We start from the raw sequence: 15,456 nt of genomic DNA, 5'->3' as shown, positions 1-15,456 counted from the left end.
AATCGTCCCCTAATGGATATCCCATCTATAATCCCAATCGCCAAAGTCACTACACATGCTAGTGACTAGAATCACAGCCCACACAAAATGCTGTCTTGCAATCGAGTAGAGTTTATGAGCATCAGTACATTTGAGGCCAGACACTGAGTTATGTGATTCTGTTTCTTTAATTCTGTTTATAATCATTTACTTGAAATGAAATTTTTTACCCCCACACCCCCCCTCCCACCCCCCACATCCCCCCACACAAAAAAATGCATTTGATATCATTCATAGACTGCCAGCAATCGTTCCGAATCCGGTTGAGTTCATTTAGTTCAGGCACGTAGCTTTTCCATGGGGAACAGTGCCCCCTTGCTTTGCATTTGGATAATAGCAATGATTACTCTCCGAGTAAAGAAATACTTCCTGGTCTCGGTCCTGAAACTGTCCTTTGCAAACGTGAACCTGTGCCCTCTTGTTCTATTGCCGTGGCATTTAGAAAGTATAAATAAAGACACCGTTATGTTCAAGTGGCCTATTTCCATCAGAGGGAAGTGCCCTGGATTTTGGAGTGGAGAGTAATGTAGAGAGCAACTTCTTTGGTGAAAATCAGACAGAATGAAGTAACAGCAGCTTTGTTAAGTATATTCTATGCTGGACGCAGCCTGGATTTCACTCTTATCTTTTATTCTGAGTCGGAGTGAAAATGTGATTTATTCAGAAGCGTTGGCAGAATAAATAAGATTAAGGATCAGGTCATGTGTAAAATGTTACTAAAATCAAAAACATCATCCAAGCGGACAACACTTCCCTTACACATCAGCTATTCTGGTCCAAAATTCACCACTAAGCTGCAGGACCAAAAGTAATCGAATAATATCATTTAAAGGAGTGCTCCATGATAGGGCTTTCTCTATAAAGCCATGTCATCGGGTTAACTCAATGTTAATATCATCTTGTGTAAAAATCTCTGGTTAAATAAAAGTACAGTTTGTAACTGAAATTTCCTCTTCCTGGTTGACACAACTATTTTTACGCTTATTGCCCCATTCTAAGTCATGTGAGACATGCACACATATGCACAAATACATGTAAAAGCAGCATATGTTCCAATGTAGAGGCACACTGCAGTGTGGAAGGAACCATCTTTTATACGCGATGGTTCCATATGCCTGTTCATGTTAAAGATCCTTTGATACTGTTCAAAAAGCTTCGCCCAATGTCTTGGCCAATAATTCTCCACACTAAATCGATCATTCACCTTTTGGTTGTTTGTGTGCAAATGTCTACTGTCTTTGCCTAGAAAAAGAGTCACTGCACTTTACAGAAATTGCCAGGATAGGATAAAAATGTAAGTTCTTTCTTTTGCTTTTATTCCTACTGTGCTTCCCAAAAAAACAGGATTGACCAATTAGTACAATTTAATGGCTTACATTGGAAACTTCAGAACAAAATATACACTCAGTTCACTTTATAGTATATTCTGTGAAGTGCTTTGAGACATCTTGAAGACGTGATATATCAAATGCAAGGATTATTATTAATATAAAATATTTACATCCAATGATGTTTTCTTTCTTCTGTCTTGTAACAGGATCTGTGTAATAAAATATTTCTGTCATGGCCTCAGAATAATTCAAGACCTATGTCATCCTCGCCTAACACTACAAACCCGTTCACCCTCCTTCAAAATATCACTGGGCTTCTCTGGGCTCCAAACAGCACCAAACCACTCTCTTGGCCTCCAGTTGACTCCATGCAGTTACACATGTCAGAGACTTCGCAGTCTTGCACAGACGTCTGCCGAGATCATGGACTCATATGTGAACCAACATTCTTCCAGTTTGTCAACAGCAAAGCTGTTTTCCAGCAGTAAGATTATCTTCCTCTTTACGTGCATTGAACTTGAGATCTCAAAATATGCAGTCAATTCACTTTACAATATATTCTGTGAAGCGCTTTGAGACGTGTCGAAGACGTGATGAGGCGCTTTATCAAATGCAAGGATTACTATTATCTCCTGACGTAAATGCTTTTGGGAATGTGCATTGCAGACTTCTGCTCTACCCTTTTGCCAATTGTGCTGATTGAATCCCTTTTCAAAATGGACCACACTTGCTGAGTCTTATTCAAATGTGGCTTTGGAATCTTCAAATTTATAATAAGTGACGATCGCCCAGTTTTGGGATAGAAAATGCAAATGTGTTTGAAAATTACCATAGACAGTTAGTGTTCAAAAAGTTAAAGGATTGATGCTGACCCATCAGAAACATTGTGCTTCTCTGATTAAATCAGCTAACTCCAAGCATTGATGGAGGAGATGAGCATTCATGGTTAGAAAGCTGACACTGCCAGTGTGGCAGCTGTGGCGATGTAGGATTATTGGGCCAAGATTACAATGAAGGGTATTTTGCCTTGAATTTGGTATTTGACTGATGGATGTTTGGCAAATTTAATGTCCAACGCTAGGAATATCCTGAGCCGCAATGCCTCAGTTAAGTCCACTCAGACGATTTGTCATCAGTGTAGAGTAGCCTGGAGGAGATATGCCTAGTTCACTAGAAATTGAAATTAGAAGATAATTTCAGGATATTTCAAATCATGCAGTCAATGGTAATTAATAACTAATGCCATCCTTCGGATGAGGTGTTAAACCCGGGTCCCGACTGCCTTTTCAGGTGGATGTTAAAGATCCCCTATCACTATTCAAAAAGAGAAGGGAGTTTTTCCCAGTGACCTAGCCAACAATGACCCAAATAAAATTGGTCACACATTCCATGGCTGTTTGTGGGATAATGCTGTGCAGACATGCCTACTGCGTTTCGCCCACAAAGTACACAGTCACTCCACTTTACAATATATCCTATGAAGCGCTTTGAGACATCTCAATGTAAGGATTCTTATTAATATTTGCATTGAACAAAAATATTCTAGAACATAATGGTGTTATTGCCAAACTTTGCTTTTTGATTAGGAAGTCAACATGGAACTCAAATCATTTTCATAATCCAAAGAATATAAGAATTTTTTTTTCTTATTTAATTCCACAGGCTCAAGTTTGTCTGTGACAGCATTGAGTCTGAGGCAAACCATCTGTATCCCGCCTTTGAGGAAATAGCCCAGGACTGTTACCTACAGAAGGAGGTGCTACTCTTCAGCTGTGCGGGCCATCACCTGAAGTACAGGCGTCTCTGTCCCTGCCGAGACTTTCGCAAAGAGCAGGTGGCACTGTGTAAAGGTTGCTTGTGAGGTTTGAAGCTAGTTGGGTGAATTGTTCTTGACAGAAGAATAATTCCTTGTGAAGGCTGCGTAATGAGGAATTAAGCCTACTCTGATGACTCATAGACTCATGTGTGCTTCCACCCAATATAATAAAACATCAGATTTTTCCGTGTGCAAGGAGAAATTCAGAAACAAATCGGGGACATTCTCCACCTGTGTTGGCAAAACTAGGTGCCATGTTGTAAGCCAACATAAACAGGTTATTCTCATCCTGCGAGATACTGTAATAAGGTTCTTTACATGTAACTCTGTGTTTTTTTTTTGCATGAACAATGAGAAGCAATTTCCACCTTCAAATTGCAATTTCAATTTAAGAAAAGCAATTTCTTATTGAAGTGATATTCTGAAATGCAGCCGTGTGCAACTGAAGATTCAATTCAAGGATTCAACAATTTGGGGATGTAGGATCAAATCTTCTCATTGAAGGATTAATAACAGTAATTTAAGATATCCAATCCATTTGGGTTTTTTTTTAATTGTATTCGGTGCACAATGTTAATGAAACTAGCAGGATGTTTGCATTGCACCAAATGTGGTTAAAAGCACAGGATAAAGCAGGGTTGAGTCTGTAAGAATCATGCTGGAATCCTACATCTGAGGCCACCTTGAAAAGAGGGGTTTCAAGAGCAGTTGGTGACAGAGTAGCAGTGTAGTTTTGGACATGGAGATACAAGAATGTTTTCCCGTGGTCCAATAGACAGCCTGGGAACTTTCGAGCAAACATATTAAAGCGTAACACCCAATTTCAGATCTCAGCTGTTAGTTTATTCAACTACGCCAACGCAATGCGGAGGAAATATAAATCAAGCTTCCCCTGAACATCACTCTAAGCTGAAAGTGCTCACGTCACTCCCAGCGATGGAACTGTAGCGATAGGATTTCGTACTATTTTGTCAAACCAGTAAAACAACATGCAACTGCATGCCTCAAGGACTTGAGGAGACTCCGTTTAATTTCTACTCTGTACATACCCAATAGTTGTGTGGTTATTTGAGGGAAATGTTTAATAGATATTATTAACATGGTTGGGTTAACAACGTAATCTCAGCTGCTGTGTCTGTACTATCTTTACACTGGATATTCTATTGGAATTTTCAAAAATATGAAATAAATGTGAAACACTCCGTAAATTGGCCAAATACTTAATATTGTTATGGTTTCAATTTGATACACGATAATGTGTGTCTATATGTGGGGGTTACTCTGTATATTTGTTTGTGTGTGTGCGCACGTGCATTACTCTGTGTGTGGTGTATGTGCATGTGTGATTACTCTGTACAGATCATGTAAACAAAATGGACATGAAAAAACTTGTTGAACAGAGGCCATGTGGCTTAAATAATCTTCTTCATGAGAAACCTCATTTGATCCAGGTTGCATCATGTGCTATAGTTCTCTAGAGTTTTCCTGCACTAAAGTCCATAGAGCAAGGTTATTTTTACAGAAGCATTGTATCACAAAAGTTAGTAATGATAAGAGATCACTTGGATCAGAAAATCTCATCCTCCAATATCCTCATCTACTCAATATTATCAACTAACTGCAATTTGAACCGACCAAATGTTTTTCTTTGCCTCTGATTGCTTCGAACTTTTATCCCTCTCACTTGAGTGAAACATTTCTTCTTGATATTTTTCAAAACTGTATATTTTTTAATATTTTAAATTGATGTTGTTTGGTCCCGATTTTTCCGATTAACCTAAAATAGTATTTCAGATTGAGCTATTACCATTTTACAATTCATATTCTTCAATGCGATCCCCCTCAATCCCGTCTGCTTTCTTTCTAGCCTTCAGACCTTAAACTTTCCTCTTCTGTTTTTGTAGCTCATCCCTTGGCTTTTTGGAGATCAGTCTTGTCATTCGTGTAGCATCCTTTACAGTGTATTCGGTGACAAGTTTTGAGATGTCGCAAAGACGTGATAAGGTGCTATATCAAATGCAAGGATTATGATTATGATTATTATTATCCTCGCCAATGTTTGAGCGTCACATGGAATTGTGTCTTCAATTCACCAAATGATGTTCTTCACCCAAAGGATAATCTAGTACATCTTACCAATGGGATTTCCTGACATGTACCCAGGTTAGTCAGGCTGCCACCATATCCACTGCCCATGATCTAAATGCAAACATTGATCTTTGCTCCTCAGAAGGCATCTTTCAGGCATTTTATGAGGTTGCTCGTTCCTTTGAAATTCTGATGCACGGTAGCTAAGGTTGACCTCAGATACGACTGGGAGAAGCAAAGTGGGTGATAAGAAATAATAATAAAAATAATAATAAAAATAAGAAATGGCTATCTTCCCTTTTACATTTGTTTTATTTGTTTTCTATTTAGTTTATGAAGCAGCACGTGACTGGCACGTATGGGGTGATACCTAAGATTATAACATATTTCAGGAATGTTTGTCATTTAAAAAGTGCTCATAGCTTAAAATGGAAATGTTATTAGTTATAATAATAATATCCATAAAAATACTACTACTAAATTTAATAATACTATCATTAATACTATCAGATATTAACACAAATGAATTGTTTTTTCACCAGTGTATAGATATAAGTGTTTCACTCTACATATGTTGTGTATTATATTGTGCATATGAGACCTGGAATGAATAGGGCAACAACAGTTTGACGAAGATAAATAGCTTCTTCCCAGTGAATGGTCTAGCTATAATAAACAATCAGCAGTTTGCTGGGACACATGGAAAACAATGCAGAGCAAAGTTAGAAACAGGTTCTTAAAATGTCATGAAAGCGATGATTAAGGTGCAGTGGTTCAGTACACCTGCTTTTACAGATGACTCTGCCATGTTCAGCACTGTCGAAAGACTCGGGTCATAACTCTTGTGAGAAATAGCTGAATGCAAAATGCAGGAATACTGACATTACTGGAACTAAATGAGACATCAATTCAGTCATGTAAGACATGGGTAAAACCAGTAAAACTGCTGCAGTGACTAAGTTAGGCCTCTTTCAAGTCTGTTTGTGATTTAATGCAGAGGTGGAGGTGCTTGCTATGGGGTACCCATAGTATGACTGCTTCATTTCGGATATTTATTTACAACAGGTCCATTTATCTGAGGTTAATGTGACAGTAGACACTTGTTTAGATAATTACTTCAAGGTAATTTTACTGCAAAATGAATTGTGCAGATAATTCTCAATCTTTTGTATCTTACATTTTCCCAGGATTTCGTGTCCCCGATAGGTTTGGCACACTGGGTGAGTCAAATCGCCTTGGCAGTTTTACATGTTTTTAATGTACCAGTTACAAAATCAGAAGCAATGTAATTAACTATTTGTAGCTCAGTGGTTAGAGCACTCGCTTTGCAAGTGAGACCTGAGTTCAATTCCAGGCAGAGGGCGAAACCTTGGGCAAGTTTCCTTACTCCACACAGAGCCTAATAATAATCCCTCCAAAACCAAAAACAATAATAAATTGGTCATTTTCAATCTACGACTGTTTGTGGGACATTGCTGTGCGCAATTGGCTGCCGCGTTCGCCCACAAATATATAGTCAATTCACTTTGCAGTATGTTCTGTGAAGCGCTTTGGGACGTCCTCCCGAAGTGAAAAGCGCTATATCAAATGCAAGGATTATTATTAAGGATTATTATTGGAAAAACTCTGGGCAAATATATTGCAACGGTTTCAAATCAAGCCCATTAGTACTGATTTAGGGAACAGTTGTATACACCAAAATGTATTTTAATAGAATAATAACAGATCCAATTGCTCCTTTACAATAATCCCATTCTGAATCGAGAACTATAGATCAGTAAGAACAAGTTAGCATTAGCAAACATTAGCAAACTATTCATCTGCTTGTTTTCAGTGCTCTCCTGTGTGCCTTAGAGATATCATCCGCTGCCAAATTTCTAAAGCACTCTTAAAGGAGATTTGTGACTTTTTTTGTGTATAAATGCATTCATACATTGTTTTCAACGAATTCAAGACAAATTAAACTCTAGTTAAATAACCCAGGGGATATTTTCATATAAGTCACACCTATGTTATTCAGAGATTGGATCTGCAACATATTAAGGAAAATATCATGCTTAAAGAAAGGCAATGGGGGGGAATTCAAGGCTTTTGAAGATAAGTGCATCTTTTATGATTTTGAGAGCACTGTGCAAAATTGCTTAGTCTTGCACCTGCTATGCAAGTCTGTTGCTGCTGTGGGTCCTATTCTTGTGTAAAGTATATCTATATTAATGTTATCTGTCTACCAGCTCAAGTTTTGGAAAATAAGTTTTTCATTTTGTTTCATTTCATAGCCTAAATTAAAAATGAGCTTAAAAAAAGCTATTTAATATTTGAGGATAATTGAAAAGTTTTATTACATCAAGAAATACTCCTTGGATTGTTCACCCACTAATAGAGAACGTGAGCTGGAATAAGATAGGTTACTTTTACTTTATTGGTGATGTGTTGTTACAATAGTAATCCTGCTCAGTTAGACAATCACTTGCATATCATTATGGAGTCCTGAAGCTCAGTGGTTAGAGCACTCGCCTTGTAAGCGAGAGACCTAGGTTCGATTCCTGGCAGGGCGAAACCTTGGGCAAGTTTCCTTACTCCATACGTCTAATAATAATCCCTCAAGAAAAAGAACCAATAATAATTTGGTCACTCAATCCACGACTGTTTGTGGGACACTGCTGTGCGCAATTGGCTGCCGCGTTTCGCCCACAAAATAGTCACTACACTATACAGTATGTTCTTTGAAGCGCTTTGAGACGTCTCGAAGGAGTGATAAGGCGCTATATCAAATACAAGGATTATTATTATTAAATGAATGAATACGTTTTTTTCTACAACAAACTTCAAAACTTTGTGGAGTCCCAGAGCATAGCGGTTAGTGGTTTGAGATTCATTTTAAATGGAGAATAAATTAAAACAGTATATTTTAATTTAATTAAGAGTCCTTACTCCACACTCTTTTGTTTACCTAGCAGTAAAAAGGAACCCGGTTCCTAGTCAATTGATGGATCGCTTTCCGGGCTTAATAAACCCTTTCCTCCCCCATCCCCACCCAAAAAAAAGGGGCCACTCAATCTGCAACTGTTGTGGGTCACTGCTCTGCACAATTGGCTGCCGTGTTTCACCCACAAAATACACAGTCAATCCACTTTACAATATATTCTGCGAAGCCCTTTGGGACGTCTCAACAACCATGGTAAGGCGCTTTCATCAAATCCAAGGATTATTATTATAAATTTCTTGACAGTTTTGCTTTTAACATAGCAAAGCAATGTTTTCTTCACGGTGGTAGAAATTTGCGTGACTGCAAAGAGGCTTTGTAACCAGGATAGCTTTCAACTGTCAAAAAAAGAAAAACAACAATTCCCTCCCTCCCACCACCCCAGAAAAAAAACAAAGTTAAAACCATTTCAAACGTGACAGGTAATTTAGATTTGGGGATTAGTGGGTATGGGTTTGATGGACTTATTTGTATTTTATCTAAACTGACACAAATTGCATTAGACCAGCAACTCTGCTCACGTTGAGGGTGTAGAAATAGCTCTTAAGCCTAACTTAATGCATGAGTTCATCCTACCAAAGGCTATGTTAGCATGTTATGCCACGTTATAATAACAAGTCTCAATACCTTTGAGTTTGTCTCAGAAGATTTCTGAGATTTTCCTTGGAAACGGTATTGAAAATAAATCTTGTATCTCTCAAGCTTTGCAGTACAAAGGCAACATAACATCATATAACCTCACAAAGAAGCCTTTGCTGAATTTTCTGGACTCCAAAAGCTTTGGAAAAAAAAGTACTCATTTCATTTAAATTTATTCTCTATTTAAAATCAACCTCAAATGTTGGGACGTGTCATGTGGTGGGAAAGATCTCCTGTCTCCTTTTCAGATATGGTCAGCAAATTCTTGACCTCGATCTCTCCCCAGTTGTCTTGATCCATCTTTTCAAATGAGATGAAACATGTTATTCTGAAAATCTGAAAATGCAAGGGATTTTGGCAGAACAATATAACATGTGGGAGCGCTAAACACTGAGAAACTGGTATTTGTAGGATTACATGGTTTATGAATCATTGACAGAAAACAAAGATTAGAGAGTGACCCAGTGTGAAATTCTTCTCCATTCTTTGAGTTCCAGCCACAATATTAATCTACTTCAAAAACAATGCAGAGTGACGAGAAGTACAAACTACATGACTAGAAAGTAAAAGAAAATCTGAGGGATTTTTAAAGACGTACAATGTGGAAGCAATTGCTTGCAAACGAACAGTTCCAATCCTTCAAATTTTAACTAAACATTTCTCCTTTAGACTGGCTAAAATATTGGATCCAATAAAAAATAATAATAAAAATAATAATAATAATTTGGTCACTCAATCCACGACTTTGTGAGACACTGCCGTGCGCAATTGGCTGCCATGTTTCTCCCACAAAATACACAGTCAATTCACTTTACAGTATATTCTGTGGAGCGCTTTGAGACGTCTCAATGACATGATAAGGCGTTATATCAAATGCAAGAATTATTATTATAAATTTCCTGACAATTTTGCTTTTAATATAGTAGAAATTTGTGTGACTGCAAAGAGGCTTTGTAACCAGGATATCTTTCAACTGTTAAGAAAAGAAAAACAATGATTCCCTCCCTCCCACCACCCCAGAAAAAAAAACAAAGTTATTATTTAGAGTATGTTCGCATGATAACTACTGCATTGAAAAGCTTTGAAGGTCTCTATATGGCTTTGAAGTATCGATGCCATTGAACAGCAAGAACTGTTCAACTACACGGTCCCTTACATAGTATTCGCCTATAAATAAATACATAGTCTGCTACACTTTGCAGAAGAACACTGAGTTGTTTTGAGACATCTCAATGTGTTGAGCCATTTATATCAGATTCAAATATTTTTATTATTCATTGCTTGATTAGATTACTGCATGACCTGTAAAACATGTGTAGGTTGGTGAAAACAATCAAGCTCACACAGGAAAATACATTTTGTGGACATCTTAAATGAGTAATAATAATAATAAAAATAATCCTTTCATTTGCTATAGCACCTGAAACATGTCACTGAAACCTTTCAATATGCTTCACAGGATTTTACTGTAAACTGTAGTGACTGTGTATTTGTAGGCAAGCAAGGCAGCTATAAACTGCTGATGAGTGAACAGTCAATTTTTTTCTGGGGGATTATTAACCAGGAGAAGAGGAGAATCTCCCTTTGTAGATCTGTGTTGCTTTCAAATGTTCAATGTAATTGGATACACTGGAAAAAAAACATACGGCTCCCTTTCAAAGACGTGCTTTATCGCTTGTCTTTGTTAATCGCAGAACAAACACACCTCAAGACACTTCATAACATTTAGTGTCTGTTGTGGTTTATTGGTGCAGTTGGGGTTAGGAGCATCTCTGTGTGTACAGATGTACAGGTGTCAGTTTGGCTCAGTTGGAAACACTCTCACCTCTGGGTCAGAAGGTTTCAAGCCCCATGTTAAGACTTTAAGCTCATGGTCTAACTGACACTACAGTGCAGTGCTGGGGAAACACTGTACTGTCAGAGGTGCTGTGATTCAGGTGAGATGTTTGAAGTTCGGAATTAGCAGTGTATGCATTCTTGACTTTTTCCCAAGCTATTGAATTGTGAGCCACCGGTCGGGAATGATCTGTATTCACGTGAAAGACAATTGAGCAAAAAAAAATCAAGGCGATAACCTCTAAGCCATCAAATAAACCTATTAAAAAAATATATTTTAATCTAATAAACAGTTATCTTCTATTTCCAGCCTTTATTTCAATTTTATTTCCTGCTCATTTTCCCTGTGATCAACTGTATTTTGCAAACCCAGTAAGGTTCTTATCGCTGTTATTCTTTATGGGGATAGAGGAAGTCCAGTTTTCATGCAGTACATTAATAATAACAATAGTAATAATAATCCTTGCATTTGATATAGCACCTTATCACGTCATTGAGATGACTCAAAGCGCTTATATTGTAAAGGGGATTGACTGTGTTTAGGGGGCAAAATACTGCAGCCAATTGCGCACATCAGTGTCCCACAAACAGTCGTGGAATGAATGACCACTGGTACATTGGATTTTTTTACATTACAGGAATTAGTTTGGACAATCCATCACCAAGATGTAACTTGGCTGGCAGTATCTACTGGAGTTGCTAACCACATAAGCAGTCTCTAATACCAAGACCACTATAGCTACTCCAAATGAAACTCAGCATTCAATGACAGTCCAAAACTTATTAGGGAAAAGAAAATTCTCCAGGGTGAGAATCTCTCTCCCAGCACCACCAGAATCTCAGCTTCTGTGAAATAATTCAAATCCTGCCGCAAAACTCACAACAATTTTGGCGTCTAATCTTAGAAACTAATTAGAACAAATAAAGGGTCTTGATGACATAATTTGGTTCCAGTTGCTTGCAAAGTTATTAGTGAAAATCACTGCCCTTCTTAATAATAAGTCTCAGTAACAACTACTATCATTTGTGTATTGAATTGAGACGGAACTGTAAATGTGATATATTTTAATTAATAGAAGTGTATTGTAGATGTGTTAACATGAATAACCTGAAACGTATTACAAATTCACTAATGTATTTTCAGGTAACGAATTGAAATACCTTTGATTTTCAAATCCAACAGGACAAGAGCTGAACTTACTGACTAATTCGCTTTACACTTGCAACAAATTACAGAATAGGAAACTGACAAGCTAAATAAACAGAGCCTTTGAAAGCGGTGAGGACACTCACAAGAGGGTCTGACAATCAAATGCACAGTTTTATAAGAGAAGGGATTACATTCAAACTACCAGGATTAACCTGACGTCTCGGTGCAGAGCTGGAAGCCAGTGACTTACATAACCCTGTGACCTGCTGAATAAAAATTGGTGCCTGTTCCACAGAATGCATTGAAGGGAGGTGACCTTTCTGTGTGAACCAGTGGAGTTCGCAAAAATTCCTCACCTTACACCTGGCAGATTGTAGTTTTGAAGATGTGCCAATTACTGCGTATCTGTTGGATTTTGAAGACATGAAGTGATAATCCTCAAAGCAGATCCATTTGTAAGGCACAAAGGCATTCATTGGCAGTAGATCTGGCTGAAATAATAATAGCAACTCCACAAAAAAGGTAAAGCTGAATTTCTCAACCAAACAAACAAAAAAAAAATTAAACCCCATTGAGACGGACACCAGGAGCATTTTTGTTCTCCCAAATCACACTCACAATTCTGTGTTCACCCCAAACAATTCAGAATAATATTTGATCGTCTTCCCAAACTTATTTTAAATGATCCAGCAAGCATTCTGCAGTGTCAACATGTTGCTACAATCTGTCTGTTCCCCTTATTTCGGGGGACGCTACATAATACAACATGGATGATAAAACAGTAGCGTTGAAGAAACATTGGATTGAATTTGCTTCTCAAATTACTTCAACAGATATGTCAGCAATTTCCACGTTTCCCCCAAAATAACATGTCTTAACATTGATGAGGCAATTTATGCCATGGCAATGTCTCAGGAAGTGAATGATCAATTTTATTATTATTATTATTTACCTGGGGAATTGTTGTCCATGACACTGGAAGAAACTTCACCCTCTCTCCCTGAATGCTATAGACTTATCCATGTGCCTTAGTAGCCTCACTTTGTGGCCAAAACCAATGGAATAAACAGGCAACAAGGTGCAGAAAAGGATCTTGTTGTCTATTATATGCCTGGGTCTCAACTGGCTAATAATTTTATCCACAACTTATTCTGTCCATTGATAAGTACACAGGTATTCAATCTACTGTTGCTTCAGTGGAGATTTTCTATGCACTCAATGGAAGGAGAGAGGGGAAAAGAAAGTTAAAGAGGGCAGACCCAGAGAAGTAGAGAAATGGAGAGGCAGACTCGCTCGAACATATGCTTTTTGATCAAACTAGCAAATCATGTCCATGATATAGAAATGCTATCCCATCAGGGAAAGGGTGAGGGCGAGTCTCCCGTGTGGGTGTGGGTGTGTGTATCAACAGAATGTGTACCAATTCTCACTCTTCTAGCACACAGCATCAATCTACATTTGAGCCCAAACAAGGGACGTCTTTATTTCCATCAACATTCTTTCTTGGAACCAAGAAAATAGACAACTTACGAGCTTTCAAACTGGGGGAGTATGACTTAGACATTTTTACTCCTGACCACACTATAGAGTTCACTGTGACTCTTCATTCAAAACAGCTGCAAATTGGGCACAAGACTGACATAACAGCTGTCACATACACTAAATGCCTTTGAGGGTATATGGCTGTCAGCTGGTATATATATTTATACCACAAGCAAACGTGGTCACATAACTAACAAGCCACAGAATTGGGAACTGTTCTATGTTGATCTCACCCACAGATAATAATTGCTCTTTGTTTATATATGTTTTACGTTTTGAACTGACAGTGAGATTTACAACTAAGATTTAAAATAGTAAGATAGTCATCAACAAATATTTGGCAAAAGCACAAAGATTTGTTCATTTAAAAATGCATTGAAGTAAAGCCTAAGTATGACATGCCTCGGGATCTTCATATAAAAGGGTGCAAAAGGGTGATCTTGATGGTGAGGGGAGAAGACGGTTATTTAAATGTAAGAAAACATTGAATGAGAAATGGGCATTCAGACCATCAAGCCTAATAATAATAATAATAATCCTTGCATTTGATATAGCGCTTTTCACGTCGGGAGGACGTCCCAAAGCGCTTCACAGAACACACTGTAAAGTGAATTGACTGTATATTTGTGGGCGAACGCGGCAGCCAATTGCGCACAGCAATGTCCCACAAACACTCGTAGATTGAAAATGACGAATTTATTATTGTTTTTGGTTTTGGAGGGATTATTATTAGGCTCTGTGTGGAGTAAGGAAACTTGCCCAAGGTTTCGCCCTCTGCCTGGAATTGAACTCAGGTCTCTCACTTGCAAAGCGGGTGCTCTAACCACTGAGCTACGGGACTCCATTACCATTACCAGACCATGGGAAGTGTGTTTCATTGTGGACTTCTCCCACTCTTGTTCCTTGGGGGAAACGTCTATATAAATAGCAGTGGCAGAGCCGAGAGGCGAGGGAGGAGGTGAAGAGGCTGAACTACTCCCTGATCTCCAAAGATAATGCAGCAAAATCCTCAGAATATTCACACCTCCACTGCTGGAATCCTGGCTTCTTTTTATCTACGGAGATTATATATTTGTCCCTGGCATATATTAATTGATGTCAGACTTGCACCTTTCCCTGTGTCCTCCAATATTGTCCACTAGTTGATACTTGCTCTTTTGGCTCTTTTAATGAATGGGGTTAATTAAGGCAGCAACTTGTTTTGCAGAGTTATTTATGGCAATTGATCTGCGTTTAAATAATAATAATCCTTGCATTTGATTAGTTATTATTTATTATTATTATTTGCACCTTATCACGTCTTCGAGACATCTCAAAGCGCTTCACAGAATATGCTGTAAAGTGAATTGACTGTGTAATTCACAGCGAAATGCGGCAGCCAATTGCACACTGCAGCGTCCCACAGACAGTCGTGGATTGAGTGACCAATTTATTATTATTGTTTTTATTGGATCCAATCTTTTAGCTAATCTAAAGGAGAAATGTTGAGTTAAAATTTGAAGGGTTGAAAATGTTCTTTTGCAAGCATATATATATATTTATATGCAGTCAATTACGCACAGCAGTGTCCCACAAACAGTTGTGGATTGAGTAACCAAGTTATTATCAGGGGTGTGTTTATGAATGCATCAGCTCTAAACCCGCAGTTTTACCATTTCAGAGATAAAAACCGATTGCAATGTGCCTTTGATGTGATCTTTTGGAAACTGGAGATTGTTGCAAGCTGGCTGAAGCTTACTTTCACAATTAAAAAGAATGACAATGATTTTTTGGGAGGGTCAGTGAGGATCATACCTTGTGTGCATCATACAAACAGGGTATTAAATCAAATGCCACCGGTTTATTGATATGCCCGCAACGTAATCCTATATAAAAAAAACATTTCATGCCAGATAAGAACCGAATCTGTTCAATAATAAAGTGTCAAAGTCAAAAAAAGGGAAACAAAAAAAAGGAAAGGGCTCCAGTTCCTCCTTTTTGTGTGGGAGCCAAGATGAAGAGTGAATAGATTTGCAGCTTTTTTTTCCCCCTA

General features: G+C 38.0%; 1 protein-coding gene and 1 non-coding gene across 2 annotated transcripts in view; both read left to right on the top strand.

The window, feature by feature from the left end:
* LOC103175452 (alpha-1,6-mannosylglycoprotein 6-beta-N-acetylglucosaminyltransferase B) overlaps positions 1-4,405 on the top strand; it is a 231,129-nt gene extending 226,724 nt beyond the window's left edge. Inside the window, exons 16-17 of the mRNA XM_042342522.1 lie at positions 1,577-1,854; positions 3,033-4,405. Coding sequence (XP_042198456.1) covers positions 1,577-1,854; positions 3,033-3,231 — 477 coding nt within the window. The 3' untranslated portion in view covers positions 3,232-4,405. The remainder of the gene's footprint in view (positions 1-1,576; positions 1,855-3,032) is intronic.
* A 3,352-nt stretch (positions 4,406-7,757) lies between these two features.
* On the top strand, positions 7,758-7,829 carry trnat-ugu. The gene has a single exon. It is a non-coding gene; the product is annotated as a tRNA-Thr (tRNA).
* The last annotated feature ends 7,627 nt before the right edge of the window (positions 7,830-15,456 follow it).

Source organism: Callorhinchus milii, unplaced genomic scaffold (genome assembly GCF_018977255.1).
Source record: "Callorhinchus milii isolate IMCB2004 unplaced genomic scaffold, IMCB_Cmil_1.0 Scaffold20, whole genome shotgun sequence".
Lineage (NCBI taxonomy): Eukaryota > Metazoa > Chordata > Chondrichthyes > Chimaeriformes > Callorhinchidae > Callorhinchus > Callorhinchus milii.
Note: the sequence above shows the minus strand (reverse complement) of the source record. Positions and strands in the feature narration are given on the sequence as shown.